This window comes from Phyllobates terribilis, unplaced genomic scaffold (genome assembly GCF_046119375.1).
Source record: "Phyllobates terribilis strain yellow unplaced genomic scaffold, ASM4611937v1 Scaffold_5__5_contigs__length_657084704, whole genome shotgun sequence".
NCBI classification, from domain to species: domain Eukaryota; kingdom Metazoa; phylum Chordata; class Amphibia; order Anura; family Dendrobatidae; genus Phyllobates; species Phyllobates terribilis.
The window spans coordinates 414,946,624-414,964,995 of NW_027362765.1; the positions used below are offsets into that span (position 1 = coordinate 414,946,624).

Below are 18,372 nucleotides of genomic sequence, written 5' to 3' on the forward strand. Positions count from 1 at the left end.
AAAGTGAACTGTAGCCACCAAGTGTATTGCGCATAAAGAAAATTAAAGTTTGTTGTATAAAGAGGACCTTTCTTCAAATTTTTGATGCCGAACCGGACACATGACTGTAGAGCAGAATACAATCACTTTAATCACCTTCTCACAATCATGTATATAAGACTTCTCTTGTGCTTCCTTTCTCTTCTGAAACTCTCCAAATTTTAAAAAGACACTAAAACCTAGTCTACCAATATTTCTACTTCCATATGACACTTCTAGAGCTGTATTTTAGAGATTATAAACTCTAATTGAAAGAGAGTATTTTATATCTAATGTATCTCTTTAGCTTTGTTTCATTGGTCTTTTGAATTTTTTAACATTTAATGCTTAAATGTGTAAAGGATAAAGATATGAAAAAGATATATTTACTTGAATGGGACTGCGTTGCAATACAACACACAACCAGCTCCGCACGCTTCTTTTATACGCACTACATTTTTATTCTTTTATTTTTTTCCTAGAAATCTCCTAGACAGTTAACCAGCTGCCACTTAGAATAAGCAAATTACGATATATGGGACATGTTTGTCAATATGTTTGTACTTTTTATTGTCATTATTACACTTTTGTTATTAGTATTATCAGACTGTTGGTTTCCAGTGCTGGGTTGTAGTTACTGATGCCGTATATCGAGCAGCCCGGTCTCATCTTGAATTTCCTGATTTATCTGTAGGCAAAGAAATAACAGAAGATGAATTATACAATATTTAGTGTAATAGCACAATATAATAAAATACCGCATCATCCCAACTTGTTTTACTGTTAGGCTAGGGTCATACAACAGTACTTTCACTCATCAGAGAGAATCGGGATGATTATGACAATCACACTCTGATCAGAGTTTAATCAGAGTGTCAGCATAGTGTGTTCCAATTGTCTCAGATGAGAAGATGGAAAAAAAAATTCTCCATCTTCTCCATTCTGCCAGTCCGTGAAAGTCAGACTGCACTCAGATGTCATACGAGTGCAGTCCGATTTTTTCCCACGGACTCAATAACTTGCATGGCCGAGTGCGACTGAATATCGGATGTAAATTGAGAGCATGCTGCAATTTTTTTTTTCAGGGAAAAGTGTTTAAAGGAGTGTATATTTCACTTAGGTTTTTGTCTCACATGTTTTGACAGTATCAGTGAAACAAAACTCACTAAATGACAATATTTCCCAGCTCTCTTTAGACTAGATTTTCGGTATGAACGTGGCTTTTCATCTGTAATGCTGAGATGGGTTTTAAATAGTGTTGAGCGATACCTTCCGATATCAGGAAATATCGTATCGGATTGGATCGGGCCGATACCCAAAAAGTATCGGATATCGCCGATTCCGATACCGGAAACCAATGCAAGTCAATGGGACACAAATATCGGAATGAAAATAAACCCTTTCTTTCCTTGTAGGTTAATTCTACATGAAGTAAAACAACTAAGAATAATGTAGAATGACATGAAGAGCCGGCAATTCATCAGCGGCATACACCAGTACCCGACAATTTACAACAGAAAGAATAGAGCTTCACACATAGATTAGATAGATAGAAACATGTCAGTCACATATATATGAAGTACTGTGACAGTGTTGCTTACTGTACTTGTCATTTAGTGTAAAGGATTTATTTTAAAAAATATTAGTGTTTTCGTGCACCGTCTCTTTAAGAAAGCCGGCCGGCAATTCAGCATCTGTACCCGACAATTTAGAATAGAAAGAATAGAGAATCACACATAGATTAGATAGATAGAAACATGTCAGTCACATATATATGAAGTACAGTGACAGTGTTGATTACTGTACTTGTCATTTAGTGTAAAGGATTTATTTAAAAAAATATTAGTGTTTTCGTGCACCGTCTCTTTAAGAAAGCCGGCCGGCAATTCAGCATCTGTACCCGACAATTTAGAATAGAAAGAATAGAGAATAACACATAGATTAGATAGATAGAACCATGTCAGTCACATATATAAGAAGTACAGTGACAGTGTTGCTTACTGTACTTGTCATTTAGTGTAAAGGATTTATTTTAAAAAATATTAGTGTTTTCGTGCACCGTCTCTTTAAAAAAGCCGGGCGGCAATTCAGCATCGGTACTCGACAATTTATAACAGACAGAATAGAGCTTCACACATAGATTAGATAGATAGAAACATGTCAGTCACACATATATGAAGTACAGTGACAGTGTTGGTTACTGTACTTGTCATATAGTGTAAAGGATTTATTTAAAAAAATATTAGTGTTTTCGTGCACCGTCTCTTTAAAAAAGCCGGCCGGCAATTCAGCATCTGTACCCGACAATTTAGAATAGAAAGAATAGAGAATCACACATAGATTAGATAGATAGAAACATGTCAGTCACACATATAAGAAGCACAGTGACAGTGTTGATTACTGTACTTGTCATTTAGTGTTAAAATAAAGGATTTATTTAAAAAAAAAATTGGCGTGGGGTTCCCCGTAATTTTAGGCTCTAGCGGAGGTTAAGCAGACGGCTGGGGCAGATGTTTGAAGCCTGGGAAGGGGGTAATACCCACGGAGCTTCCCAGGCTACTAATATCAGCCCCCAGCTGAATAGCTAGCCTTTACTAGCTATTAAAATGGGGGAACCCCCCAAAAAAAATAACGTGGGGTCCCCCCTAATTTAATAGCTAGCAAAGGCTAGGCAGACAGCTGGGGGCTGATTTTAATAGCCCAGGAAGGGTGCCATGAATATTGGCCCCCTCCCAGGCTAGAAACACCAGCCGTCAGCCGCCCCAGAAATGGCGCATCCATAGGATGCGCCAATTCTGGCACTTAGCCTCGCTCTTCCACGCTGCCCTGGTGTGGTGGCAGGGGGTAATAGGGCTGGGGTTGATGTCAGCTTATAATGCCAGCTGACATCAAGCCCAGGTTAGTAATGGAGAGGCGTCTATAAGACACCCCCATTACTAACCCCATAGTCAAAGTTAAAGAAAAACACAAACACCCAGAATAAAGTCCTCTAATTGAAATAAACACACAATTCTTTATTGTTCTAAATTAAACCATACTTACTGGCACGCCCATTCCAGCTGAAGCCAACGATCTCCTGCAATAAAAGAAAAATAATAAAGCAACCTCATCCTTACCTTTCCATGGTTCCCACGACAGCTTCAGCTCTGCTACATCGAGATGACAGGCTGGACCGCAGCAGAACGCTGCCATCCAGCCTGTCATCCCGCAGACACTGAGAAGCGCAGGCGTGCTTGCGCTCCTCAGTGTCTCTCTGTGATGTCATCCAGATGAGCCGAGTTCATGTCCAATGAACTCAGCTCACCTCATGCACGTCACTGACAGCGTGGGAAAATTCTCACGCTGAAGCGCTGAGTGCAGGAGAATTTTCCCACGCTGTCAGTGACATGCATGAGGTGAGCTCATGTCCAATGAACTCAGCTCACCTCATGCACGTCACTGACAGCGTGGGAAAATTCTCACGCTGAAGTGCTGAGTGCAGGAGAATTTTCCCACGCTGTCAGTGACGTGCATGAGGTGAGCTGAGTTCATTGGACATGACCTCGGCTCATCTTCATGCCGTCACAGCCAGACACTGAGGAGCGCAAGCATGCCTGCGCTTCTCAGTGTCTTCGGGATGACAGGCTGAATGGCAGCGTTCTGCTGCGGTCCAGCCTGTCATCTCGATGTAGCAGAGCTGAAGCTGTCGTGGGTACCATGGAAAGGTAAGGATGATGTTGCTTTATTATTTTTCTTTTATTGCAGGAGATCGTTGGCTTCAGCTGGAATGGGCGTGATGGTAAGTATGGTTTAATTTAGAACAATAAAGAATTGTGTGTTTATTTCAATTAAAGGACTTTATTCTGGGTGTTGTGTTTTTTTAAATACTTTACTAGAAATTCATGGTGGTCATGTCTAATATTGGCGTGACCCCATGAATTTCGGGCTTAGGGCCAGCTGATAATGCCAAGCTGGCCTTAACCCCTTTATTACCCAGTGAGCCACCGCACCAGGGCCCTGGATGAGTTGGGTACAGCGCCAGAAGATGGCGCTTCTATGAACGCGCCATTTTCTGGGGCGGCTGCGGACTGCAATTTGCAGCGGGGGTGGCCCAGAAAGCTTGGGCCTCCCTGCGCTGCGGATTCCAGCCCCCAGCTGCCTAGTTGTACCTGGCTGGGCACAAAAATAGGGCGAAGCCCCACGCATTTTTTTTTTTAATTATTTCATGAAATTCATGGAATAATTAAGAAAAAAAGGGCTTCCCTATATTGTTGTGTCCAACCAGGTACAAATAGGCAGCTGGTGGTTGGGGGCAGCCCATTCCTGCCTGCTGTACCTGGCTGGACACAAATATAGTGCGAAGCCCCACGTCAATTTTTTTTTAATTATTTCATGAAATAATTTTTTTAAAAAAGGGCTTCCCTATATTGTTGTGTCCGGCCAGGTACAAATAGGCAGCTGGTGGTTGGGGGCAGCCCGTTCCTGCCTGCTGCACCTGACTGGACACAAATATAGTGCGAAGCCCCACGTCAATTTTTTTTAAATCATTTCAGGAAATTCATGAAATAATTAAAAAAAATTGATGTGGGGCTTCGCCCTGTATTTGTGTCCAGTCAGGTACAGCAGGCAGGAACGGGCTGCCCCCAACCACCAGCTGGCTATTTGTACCTAGCCGGACACAACAATATAGGGAAGCCCTTTTTTTCTTAATTATTCCATGAATTTCATGAAATAATTTAAAAAAAAAATACGTGGGGCTTCGCCCTATTTTTGTGTCCAGCCAGGTACAACTAGGCAGCTGGGGGCTGGAATCCGCAGCGCAGGGAGGCCCAAGCTTTCTGGGCCCCACCCGCTGCAAATTGCAGTCCGCAGCCGCCCCGGAAAATGGCGCGTTCATAGAAGCGCCATCTTCTGGCGCTGTACCCAACTCATCCAGGGCCCTGGTGTGGTGGCTCACTGGGTAATAAAGGGGTTAAGGCCAGCTTGGCATTATCAGCTGGCCCTAAGCCCGAAATTCATGGGGTCACGCCAATATTAGACATGACCGCCATGAATTTCTAGTAAAGTATTTAAAAAAAAACACAAACACCCAGAAAAAAAGTCCTTTAATTGAAATAAAGACACAATTCTTTATTGTTCTAAATTAAACCATACTTACAGTCACGCCCATTCCAGCTGAAGCCAACGATCTCCTGTAATAAAAATAAAATAATAAACCAACATCATCCTTACCTTTCCATGGTTCCCACGACAGCTTCAGCTCTGCTACATCGAGATGACAGGCTGGACCGCAGCAGAACGCTGCCATCCAGCCTGTCATCCCGCAGACACTGAGAAGCGCAGGCATGCTTGCGCTCCTCAGTGTCTGGCTGTGACGGCATAAAGATGAGCCGAGGTCATGTTCAATGAACTCAGCTCACCTCATGCACGTCACTGACAGCGTGGGAAAATTCTCCTGCAGTCAGCGCTTCAGCGTGTGACTTCTCCCACGCTGTCAGTGACATACATGAGGTGAGGTCATGTCCAATGAACTCAGCTGACCTCATGCACGTCACTGACAGCGTGGGAAAATTCTCACGCTGAAGCGCTGAGTGCAGGAGAATTTTCCCACGCTGTCAGTGACGTGCATGAGGTGAGCTGAGTTCATTGAACATGACCTCGGCTCATCTTTATGCCGTCACAGCCAGACACTGAGGAGCGCAAGCATGCCTGCGCTTCTCAGTGTCTGGGGGATGACAAGCTGGATGGCAGCGTTCTGCTGCGGTCCAGCCTGTCATCTCGATGTAGCAGAGCTGAAGCTGTCGTGGGAACCATGGAAAGGTAAGGATGAGGTTGCTTTATTATTTTTCTTTTATTGCAGGAGATCGTTGGCTTCAGCTGGAATGGGCGTGATGGTAAGTATGGTTTAATTTAGAACAATAAAGAATTGTGTCTTTATTTCAATTAAAGGACTTTTTTTCTGGGTGTTTGTGTTTTTTTTAAATACTTTACTAGAAATTCATGGCGGTCATGTCTAATATTGGCGTGACCCCATGAATTTCGGGCTTAGGGCCAGCTGATAATGCCAAGCTGGCCTTAACCCCTTTATTACCCAGTGAGCCACCGCACCAGGGCCCTGGATGAGTTGGGTACAGCGCCAGAAGATGGCGCTTCTATGAACGCGCCATTTTCCGGGGCGGCTGCGGACTGCAATTTGCAGCGGGTGGGGCCCAGAAAGCTTGGGCCTCCCTGCGCTGCGGATTCCAGCCCCCAGCTGCCTTGTTGTACCTGGCTGGACACAAAAATAGGGCGAAGCCCCACGTATTTTTTTTTTTTAATTATTTCATGAAATTCATGGAATAATTAAGAAAAAAAGGGCTTCCCTATATTGTTGTGTCCGGCTAGGTACAAATAGGCAGCTGGTGTTTGGGGGCAGCCCGTTCCTGCCTGCTGTACCTGACTGGACACAAATATAGGGCGAAGCCCCACATAATTTTTTTTTAATTATTTCATGAATTTCCTGAAATAATTAAAAAAAATTGACGTGGGGCTTCGCCCTATATTTGTGTCCAGTCAGGTACAGCAGGCAGGAACGGGCTGCCCCCAACCACCAGCTGCCTATTTGTACCTGGTTGTACACAACAATATAGGGAAGCCCTTTTTTTCTTAATTATTCCATGAATTTCATGAAATAATTAAAAAAAAAAAAAACGTGGAGCTTCTCCCTATTTTTGTGTCCAGCCAGGTACAACTAGGCAGCTGGGGGATGGAAACTGCAGCGCAGGGAGGCCCAAGCTTTCTGCCCCCCCCCCCCCGCTGAAAATTGCAGTCCGCAGCCGCCCCGGAAAATGGCGCGTTCATAGAAGCTGGATGCTGTACCTGGCTGGCATACAAAAATATGGCGAAGCCCACGTCAAAAGTTTTGGGAAAAATTTATTAAAAAATAAATAATAATTTAGGGACTGCATCTTTATTAACTCCTCAAATGTCATTTAGTGTTAAAATAAAGGATTTATTTAAAAAAAAAATGACGTGGGATCCCCCATAATTTTAGTCTCTAGCGGAGGTTAAGCAGACGGCTGGGGCAGATGTTTGAAGCCTGGGAAGGGGGTAATACCCACGGAGCTTCCCAGGCTACTAATATCAGCCCCTAGCTGAATACCTAGCCTTTACTAGCTATTAAAATGGGGGACCCCCCCCCAAAAAAATGACGTGGGGTCCCCCCTATTTTAATAGCTAGCAAAGGCTAGGCAGACAGCTGGGGGCTGATATTAATAGCCCAGGAAGGGTGCCATGAATAATGGCCCCCTCCCAGGCTAGAAACACCAGCCGTCAGCCGCCCCAGAAATGGCGCATCCATAGGATGCGCCAATTCTGGCACTTAGCCTCACTCTTCCACGCTGCCCTGGTGCGGTAGCAGGGGGTAATAGGGCTGGGGTTCATGTCAGAGCCAGCTGCCATGAAGCCCAGGTTAGTAATGATGGGCGTCTATAAGACACCCCCATTACTAACCTACAAAGTGTTAAAAAGAAAAAACACACTACACCCAGAAAAAAATAATTTATTTGAAATAAAACACACAATTTTATTTAATTCTTAGTTTACTAAAAATAATAGTTACCTGTCCACGTTCCTGCGCTGATCTCCCATGCACAGCTGTCACATCTGGAGATGGTGACAGCTGTCATGGCTGCTGTAAGCTCACGCTGCCGGGAACACGTCCGCTCCCGGCAGTGGGAGCCACTGACTGAGGTCACCGGAGTGCATTCAGTCAGCGCAGCTCCGGAGACCCCCTTTACGGCACTGCTGTATCGTGGGAATTTCTCACGATACAGCAGGGCCGTAAAGGAGCTAACCGGAGCAGCGCTGCCTGAACTCCGGTGAACCCTTACGGCCCCGTCATTCTAGCGGCGGCCGCGGTTCAGAGCGGTCACATTCTATGTGGCTGCTCTGAACTGGAGATCATCGTGGGACACTCGTGGACTACTACGGAGGGGTAAGGATAAGGTTGTGGTTTATTATTTTATATTTTATTACAGGAGATCGATGGCTTCGGGGAATTAGGTGTCTAGGTGAGTATAGGTGTAGTTTTTTATTTTTTACTTTATTTTAGGTGGCGATCGGCGGGGACAGGTAATGTATGAACTAATTTATTGTAGGTAACCACTGGCCACCAATGACATGTATTTAAAATTTATTGGGGACACAGTAGGGCAATTTATATAGCAGGATCAGGCTGATGGGAACTACTGCTCCCATCGAGCTGATCCTGCTGGCACGAGTGGACGGGGGACAGACATAGGCCGATGGGAGTAGTAGTGTCACATCGGCCTATGTCTGCCTGCACGCACACACCCGCACACATCGCACAGACACAGCGCACACCCGCACACACTCGCAGACATCGCACAGACACCGCGCACACCCACACACATCGCACAGACACAGCGCACACCCGCACACACCCGCAGACATCGCACAGACACCGCGCACACCCGCACACACTCGCAGACATCGCACAGACACCGCGCACACCCGCACACATCGCACAGACACAGCGCACACCCGCACACACCCGCAGACATCGCACAGACACCGCGCACACCCGCACACATCGCACACACACCCCGCACACACACCCCGCACACACACCCCGCACACACACCCGCACACACACTAATCATGACGGGCTGATGGTCTGGGAGGTGAGGCTGACCTGTGCGGCCGTGGGAAAGTTCATGTGAGTTCATGCAGTCAAGCATGAACTCACATGAACCCTCTGAGGGCACCGTGGCGACTTCAAATGAACAGCTGATCGGCATCACCTGATACCTCAGCTGTTCATTTGAAATAACCGGCGGGAAAGCGCAGCACAGAACGGGAAAGCCGGCGGTGAAGTCTTTTCATTGCCGGCTTCCCCGCCCGGGTCCTTCGCTCCTTGGTGCTGCGCTCCCCGCCCGGTCCTAGCTTACGATCGGGATGGGAGGTGGCGAGGGGAGCGGAGGATCGGGGTGGGAGGCTGCGGGGAAGCAGTATGGGGCTGTGTGATTGTTTAAAAGCCGGCGGCTTTTTACCGCCCGCCGGCTTTTAAACAATCAGGAGAATTCTCCCACGCTGGGATGGCATTCTGATGACAGGCTGGATCTCAGCTGAGCGCTGCCATCCAGCTTGTCATCCTTCAGAGACACTGCAGAGCACAGGCATTATGGGAACTTCCGATTCCGGTATCCGATATTGTCAAAGTATCGGAATTAAGTATCGGAATTCCGATACCGCGAATATCGGCCGATACCCGATATTACAGTATCGGAATGCTCAACACTAGTTTTAAACCCTTCACAACGCGGCCAATTTCCATTTTTCTTCCCCTTCTTCCAAGAGCCACAGCATTTTTCTATACACATAGCCGTATGAGAGCTTGTTTATTGCGGGATGAGTTGTACTTTAGAATGACACTATTCATTTTATCATGTAATGCACAGAAAAGTGAGAAAAATATTCCAAGTGCATTAAAATTGCGAAAAAAGTGTAATTTCACAATTGTTGTTTGGGTTTTTTATTTACAATGTTCACTATGTGATAAAACTGATCTTGCAATATTTATTCTACAGATCAGTACGAATATAAAGATACTAAACATGAATAGCTTTTTTTTATTTAGGTGGTGGAAAAAATTCAGAATTTGTAAAAAATAAAAAAAAACTTTCTTGTCTCACCATTTTCCGAGACCCATGTTTTCCTTTTTTGGGATAGAGGGCTATGTGAGGTCTTATTTTTTGAGCTCTGAGCGGATGTTTTTACTGATACCATTTTGGGTTGGATGCAATATTTTGATTGTCTCTTATTGCATTTTATTGTAATGTTGTAGCGGCCAAAATATGTACTTTCTCGTTACGCCGTTTATCAATCAAATAATTTATGTTATATTTTGATGCATCGGACTTTTACAAACCACAGCAATATCAAATATATATATATTTTTTAAATGTTTTATTTTTAATGGGGCAAAAGGGGGGTTATTTGAACTTTATTTTTTTTTCACATTTTTCAAACAATTTTTTTCATTTTTAGCTGTATTTGTTAGTCCCCTTAGGGGACTTGAAGCTGAGATCAACTGATCTCTTGTACTATACATTGCATTGTGGGTATACCTAACATTTGGTTACAATTTAGTGAACCTGTAACCAACAGCTGCTAATGGGGATTTATATCCAACTTTATATACATTCCATTATTTGCTGATCCAACCATAGATTGTGGGAATCTGTAACTGAATCCATCCAAAACCAAATTTTTTATAAATTTACCCCAAATTTTGGATTCTGTCCCCCAACTTCCCTGTCCTCCAGATTAGTCTTTGGTTCCTCTGGCACTGAGGTGCGTGATTGGCCCCACAAAATAGAAGCTGTTGATGTACATCACTAATGTCAAAGACTTGCATACTCACCACATGACCACGTGGGACCAATCATAGACCTCAGATCTGCAGAAGCAGTGGCGGTGTAAGGAAAGGTGAGTCTCTAGGACAGGTGAGTATAATGTGTTTTTTTTAAACCCCCCTTCTCTCCCCTCCAATGCTTGGGGGTCCAGAGAGACATGAAAGAATAAATGTCTTTTCGTAGCAGGAATTCACTTTTGATTCAAACTGATTTTATTCAGACTGAATCAAATGAATCTGGCCAAAACAAATTTTGGGAGATTGTCTAAACCCTATCGGACATTTATGTAGTGTATTTAGCCAAGACTCCTTATAGTCTGAGAAATAGGGAAGAGAAGTAAAAATTGCAATTTTATGTAGACATAGAGAACCTGTAGAACAGAGCGTTTATAAGTATGTGTTCACTTACCATTACTGCAAGGATGGTTGTAGTCTACATTCGCATGTTCATCTGGAAGATAAAGTAGCAGCATTATAATGTAGTATTAAAGAAACACTCCTATAAAAAATTATTCTCTCAATATATTACAGTCATCATATTATATGGCACTCTGTACTTACAATTGCTCATTTCGCTCTTCTACCCAGCTAATTATTCTCTTTTCCATTAGGTCTATGACATCACGTGAATAAAAACTGACTAGCTGAATCCTTCTAAGCTCTAGGTAGAAACAGGAGGTCAATTTTCCCTGCATGAGTCACTGCAAAAGTCCCTGGCAGGGGTAAGAATGGAGCAGCTGGGTCAGGAGGTGAAGAGCGGGATGATAAATGCAGGAAAAAAGAGATTTCTGGTTAGAATTTAGAAGAATTTAGCTAATCTGTTTATAATCACTTGATTTTATAGACCTAATAAAAAAAAGAGAATAATTAACTGGGTATAAGGGCAAAATGAGCAATTGTAAGTACACAGTGCTATATAATATGATTGCAATATATTAAGAGGATAAAAACTTTCTAATAACAATCATATAATAAAGTTAAACAGACTCAGGTCCATCTAAGATTGATCTAAAAGAAAGCCTATCCAAGAATGCAAATACAGCACTAGCTCAGGAATTATAATAAAAGAATATAGAAATGTATAGAAATAGCTATAATTTAGCATCTATGAAAAAAAAAAGATGTACCAGTCTCATAGTAATCATAGACTTTTGCTGTAGCCGGTTTTAGGTCCTTCACCACAATGTCCTGTTCCACCATGAAGGAGAGTGTGATTGGATTGTGATCAATCTATAAGACGAAAATAAAAACCTCAGTGAATCTGAAAGTCATGAGAATAATCCATAGAAGCAGATATCCACTTTGCAAGAAAACTACTAAAGATTAGTATTTATGGCTAATTATCATTGAGGAGTTTGAGATGATCATAGAAGATGAAGCCATTCCCATTGCTGGCTGTCTATAGTTGGGCACTGGTTCTGCTTGGCCCTTACTCACATTGAGCTCATTTTTGACATATGGTAAGCTCTTAATAGTAAAGGTTAGGACTGTCGCAATTAGGTACACCTTGTGGCTGGTGGAAAGGCCTTTATGCTTTTTTGATCAAGACAGTATTTACTAAGCACCCTGTGTTACTTATATGTACTATTGCTTTTTAATTACCGTACTTACAGCAGGGTATATTTTCATTTTTTTCCTGTCTTAGGTTTTGTATGTTCATAGAATAAACAGAATAACAAGATGAAAGTAATAACAATGACTGATACAGACCTGGTCCAGGTACAAAGTCACCAAGTCAGTCTGGATCTCACTTCTTTGTATTAACTTATCTTTCACCAGCTGTGGAAAAAAAATGGGCATTAGAACTGGAACTGCAATGAAATTAGCTAATTCCAAACTTAAAATAATATAGTATTATATTTAGAAATGAGAAAATCTTCTACTGGTGGTAGCTTGTTCAAGGGCACCTTCATACATATCTGGTGGAAATGCATCCTACTAAATACATTTTGGCATCCAGTTTTCAAAATTCTTAATTTCATCAGTAATTTTTCGCTCCCTTGTCTCTCTGAAATTGGCCTCTTCTTTCTATTTCCTTCCAATACTTTGAGCCACTACATCATCATCCTCAATGCCTTACTAGCGGCCTGCTCTCTAATCCAACTTCACTTGAAATCACAAAAAAATCCCCTTTATTCATCAACAATGACAACCAAATCTCTAGACTGGAGGAAATTTCTCATTGAGAGATGAGAACCCATCACACATATCAAAGTCTTTGCAGTCCTTGGCTATCAAACAAGAACTGAATTTCCAGCCTGATATAGAATGGCATGACACATTCCAGTCCAAGCCATCATTCCTCCTGCCTCATTGTCACTTACACGATACCTGCTCAATCACACAAAGTCTGTGAGCTTCTGCCCACTTTATACTTCCATCTCTCCAGCCTTGATTTACGTAGCACATCTCTCCTACCTCATCTACGAGTAGATGCTTACACAGCAGGGATCAAGAGAGGCGTGTGTGCAATAGGCTGGGTGAATGACATTAGCTATGTCAATCAAAGCGGGAGAGATGTCAATTGAAAGAGGGCAAGTGGTGCCTATTAAGCCAGTTCAAGACAGACCTGTCATTAGAAGAAAGAATCACCAAACTACAACTTGCAAACTTTAGACACATCATACAAAGAGAGCAATCACTGGAGAAGGACATCATGGTCAGAAGAATAGAAGGAATAAGATGAAGAGGAAGACCAGCAACCAAATGACTTGATACTATCAAGATAATGTGTGTAGAAGACCCTGGTGGACCTATCAAGATTGATCTCCCTACAGATCGTTTTTCCATCAAGTCACCATGGCTTGAGATAAAGCCAAAGGCCATTAAAAAAGTTAAAAAGAAAGAGGAGGCACCAAGCACAGTCTGAAGACATCCATCAAACCGCTTGGTGCTGATTAGCATATGGTGTGGAACAATTAAAAATGTGATTATTTTAGGTATGCAGGGAGCTCTGATCTTAGAAAGTACTAGTGAAGACAGCACAAGGGTGGTAGATACAGTTTATATAGAAAAAACCCGGTGACCAGTTCCCTTTAAGTCTTACGGACTTACTATGATTGTCTTTAAACTAAGGAGAAATGATTCTGTGATTTTAATTTTCTTTCCCGTATTCTGTTAAAGCTCAGAGCTCTCACCAGGGGTGTCATTAGAAGCTCTTGGGGTCCCAGTGTTAAAGCTGTAACACGGTTACCCACCTATTGTGTGCCATTTATAATACTGGTTTCTTAGGATGCTAGGGTCCTTTTGGGCTAGGGTTATGGTTGCAACTTGGGCTCTCCATATAGTTGCTCCTCTGGTTCTCACAGTCATACTTTGAATGCCCTGATTTTAGTACATGTAAAAATGTTCACAAAGAATAGATTCCAAGTCATCTCTATACTACAGTGCAACAATTTATTTCCTACTGCAGAAGAACGGATTCCAGTAACTTACTTTTTTTATGGTGTTTTTTACTGGAATGTATCCAGATAACATATTGACTTCTATGACGGCCATGTTGGATTTCTCTCGGGTACCAGTATATCTGCGAAAATAAAAACAAAGACATGATGTATAAATCAATATATTTGTTATATGTTGCATTCCATATTGGCCAAAGTAAGAAGAATATTGACAGCTTTGAGAATGGCAGTTTTCAAATTGAAATCATTTTTTAAAGATTTTGCTTTGTAAGCTCATTGATCAGTATTAGAAATTTCCACGCATGATATGAAAAAAGAACAAGAGTAATAAAATTAAAAAAGCAAAAATAACTCACGCGGCAGTGATGAGAACTTCAAATGTAGTCACAGGATCTTGGAGACATTCTCTTTGTGAAGATGATTTTACACTTAATGAGAAGGGGGCTGGACCTTTTGGAGGAGGGACATTGTACCGCAAGACCGCCTGTGATATAAAGAAGTAATGTCCCATCAAAAATTAAATCAGTCAATGGTATTTGAACATATGCAATATTTTATCAGGCAATTCACACTACTCAATATTACACTGAAACAGGAGCGGACACAAACAGAAGATGTCCCCTGTGTAAGAAGTGTATATGGGCCATTTGAAGTCCAATAACTCATCATAATGCACAATTCCATGGGCCCCTGTGCAGCTGCACCAGTTGCACCAGTTGCACTAATGGTATGTTATTCCCTGTTTTGCAATGAAGAAAACACATAGGGACCTTTTCATCAAGACTGGCGAGACACATGATCGCATTACCCCGGTCTTGTTGCAGTACAGGGTGCCAAATTTATAAAGAGGCACATGCCACTTAATAAATTTGGGGCTCCTTCTGTGTGGTGTGTGCCTTTGCGTGCCACACCAAAAATACTACTCAAGACAGCATTTCTAGCTTACAAAGCGCCGACACTTTTGATAAATTGGATAGGCAGACATGGCTATGTAATCTTTTCCCTTGCCCCTCTTATTTTGGTGGCGCTGATTCAAAACTGGCATGAAAACACCAAAAGTTGCAAAATGATTACGTAACTTCACGTTGTGTAAAAATAGTGCTATTTTTCAAAGCTTTCATGCAACTTTTGTGAATAGGCGCCATAATGTCAGTCCTTGAAACATTATACACAGTTGAAGGATTTATTTGCTGACCTTAGGCCTTGCTAAGATGATAGATGGAGCTACATTGTGGATGGCGATGATAGATAGTACTAGTGTGGTTCTTGGATTTGGGTGCCTAAATCTCAGGGCTCTTTCACACCTCAGTGTGTCCGTTTTGTGTGGTGACAGTTTCCACCGGAGACAAATACAGATGCAGACTCATTCAAATTAATGGGCCTGTGTACATGTCAGTGTGTTTCCATGGACCTTGGGTCCATGGGAAAAACATTCTGACATGTCCATTTTTTACCCACAGCACGGGCCACAAAATGTCCCTCACACAGTCACACTGATGACATCCATGTGTCAGCTGTGTGACACGTACCTGAGCCTGGGAATCAGCGGTACAGTTCACGCTGTTCCCAAGCGCTGGGTGCTGAACGCTGCCCTCATCATTGTCCCCTGCCGGCGCTGCGATTAGAACTAGCAAAGGACAATGAATAAAATAAAAAAATCCTTATACTCAGCTGTCTTCAAGTGATTGCTCATGCCGAGGAGACGGGGAGAATGTCCCCAGAGCTGCACTGAGCTCATGAGCGATGTCTTGTCACTCAGTGAGCTCAGCACAGAGCAGGGGCCCGCTCGCCGCAGCGAGTCAATTCTTCCCGGCTCCTCGGCATGAGTGGTCAGATGGATTACAGCGGGGGACACCTTCAGACAGGTGAGTATAAGGATTTTGTTATGTTATTCTTATTTTTACACCAGGACACAGCGGGAGCAAAATACTACTCTCAACATTGTTCCTTGCTTGCGCTAGTCGCAGCAAGGGACTATGATGAGGGCAGCGTTCAGCACCTGGCACTTAGGAATAGTGATAGCTGTACCGCTGATTCCCAAGCGCCAATACGTGTGCTACTGATGCGGCACATGAGCGGCACACGGTTACCACACATGTGCCACACAGGTGCACACGGACACGGATATCTCCAGGTTTTTCCAGTACCGGAAATAACCAAATGTCTGAAAGAGCCCTTAAAATAGTTTTATATAGTCATAGGATATTCTAAATCTTGACTTTTATGTTATTGTAAAAGTGATGGTAAAAAATTGAATATAGCAAATAAAATCAAAAAAAGTATGCAATAAAATACATATTTCCATTGCTGGGTTTTATATAACTTTGCATGAGACTTTAAGCTTTCATGTGAAAGATCATACAGTAATATTCCAGCTTGTAAAAGTGACATAGAAAGTATGAGCAGTCAACCCTCAGTTATGATTTTGTAATATATAGTATGATTAAGACATATAATTCTTTGGAATATATGTTCATATACTGCAGACTTATCTGCAGCACAACTTTCAGTTAGCTTTGCTCATCATGATTTCTTCCTTGACAAAGAGATGAAAATATGACTCAATCTTTAAGGCAGAAAGACAACCAAGCATTTCGAAGAATTTTTTGTTACTGAAAGCCCAACAGCAATCTTTCCTCAACCTAGGTCTAAAAAATATTGCACTACAATGCAGTCTTTTCTGAAACAAATTGCCTAACTTTAAAAGTAAAAGGGGTCTGCATCGGTCAAAGAGAAGGGGCCACCTTGCCAAAGCTTTTGTTGTTTGCCTAGACCAAAGCTAAAGATTCCCACACCTGCAAAGGGGTATGAAAACTTAGATTCATAAATCCCCTTAGACTAATCAGGAAGTACATAACATAAAGACCCCACACCCTGACTAGTTCAATAACAACTATTGATTGTCAAAGTTATTTATCAGAATTGGTTGCAACTTGTTATATTTTTCTGCTCACCTGAACAAACACACAACCGCTCCCTGTTATTGTGGCAGTGTAGTCTTCGGGGACTTTAGGTAGTGTTGCCCTTTGGAGTAGGATCCGGTTATTCTTGTCCACATGGAACTGCTCAAAGAATCCTGACTTAGAACTGACCTCCGCAGTCACATCTCCTTTGTCAGAATATGTCATCTCTGCATACTTGGCCAGAGCTTGAAGAGCCACCACCGTGTCCTTCAAAATGGAAATGTGCATTTTACAAGGCAAGCATATATAAAAGAGAACATGTCACTAGTTCCGATATAACCTACGGCCACCAACTTTCAGCCCTATGTGACAGCATTCTATAATGCTGCATCTGTGACTCCAATTCACTCTGCAATGCAAAAAAAAAAGACCTTTTATTATACTCACCTACAGGCTTGCCCAGTCCGATGGGCAGAGCAAAGTGCTGCAGTGAGCATATGCCAGAACTCTTTTGAACTTTCCCGGCTCATGTGCGCTACAGTACTTTGCTCTGCCCTCGGCAGAGAGAAGTGTTGCCTGCGCAGGAGCGCGAAAGGGATCACTGTGTGAATAACATACCGGTGATGGCTGAAAAAAGAGGCCCTGAGGACAGGATGGCACCAAGCAGTGGTGGTTAGAGGTGAGCGGTAAGATGAGTAAAAATTTTTTTGCTTTTTATATGTTATGTTTATTATGCTCTGTGGTCTGGGGAGGCCACAGATAATAATAAGGAACATTGAATTAGTAGCGGATTACTTAAATGAAAATCAAATTTCCTGTGGAAATCCGTAAAACTATCCACTCATTATTACTTACAAGGCTATGTGCTTAGTTTACACTGTCAATTTGAGCTGTCAGACTCCCTATAATAAGTCTCAACATGGTCATACAGTACCACATTATGATAGTGATAACCTTTAAAAATATTGCTGAACATACATATTAGATTAAAAAAGACTGCACTAGCAAATTTTAGCAGGAAAAAATAGCCCAGTTAAGCTTTCCGACCAAAATTCCCTAATGGCATATGGTAGAAGGTCAGACATGTTGTCTTTCTTTTTTCATACGGGAAAGGAGCTTGGTGTTATGATCTGCAACATGTACTAAGGAAAGATAGGGGAAAGCTGTCCCTACAGTAAGACTAAGCTGGATCCCTACGATGTAGCGGGCTGCCTGTTCCTAGTGAACAGACCCGCCTTAGTCCTCGGCTAGTCTGAATGAAGACCTATAGAATTAAGGGAGGGGTCCCTAAAAGAACTAAGGACTGGGACAAAAATGGGACACCTCCTAAACAGAAAAGTTGTTGCAGACCACAAAAAGACAAACTGACAAAAATGTACTAGAGGTCCCAGAGGACCAAGCGAACTTGACAGAGAAAGGCACTGAAGCACCAGGCTAGAGAAACAGTCAAACACTGAAGTCCAGCACAGCCAGAAGGGCGGAGCTGGAATATAAAGGCAGATGGTCACGTGACTGCAAACCACAAGATAGAAAAAAACAAACAGGAGGGTTCTAACATCTGGTAGCGGTTTATTTGCATCTTCTTTAAAAAAAACATGCTGACGTAGACAAGCCTAATGTGAATGATGAAGGTAAATGAAGTTGCTGGTAA

General features: G+C 42.6%; 1 protein-coding gene across 2 annotated transcripts in view; it reads right to left on the reverse strand.

Moving 5' to 3' along the window:
- Nucleotides 1–563: 563 nt before the first annotated feature.
- LOC141273394 (pregnancy zone protein-like) overlaps nt 564–18,372 on the reverse strand; it is a 131,349-nt gene continuing 113,540 nt past the window's right edge. For both annotated transcript variants that reach the window (XM_073685160.1, XM_073685159.1), the window contains 7 exons: nt 16,773–16,988; nt 14,175–14,302; nt 13,850–13,940; nt 12,125–12,193; nt 11,542–11,644; nt 10,824–10,865; nt 564–706 (listed from right to left, as the gene is read on the reverse strand). In XM_073685160.1, the coding sequence (XP_073541261.1) occupies nt 684–706; nt 10,824–10,865; nt 11,542–11,644; nt 12,125–12,193; nt 13,850–13,940; nt 14,175–14,302; nt 16,773–16,988 (672 nt within the window). In that variant the 3' untranslated portion in view covers nt 564–683. The remainder of the gene's footprint in view (nt 707–10,823; nt 10,866–11,541; nt 11,645–12,124; nt 12,194–13,849; nt 13,941–14,174; nt 14,303–16,772; nt 16,989–18,372) is intronic.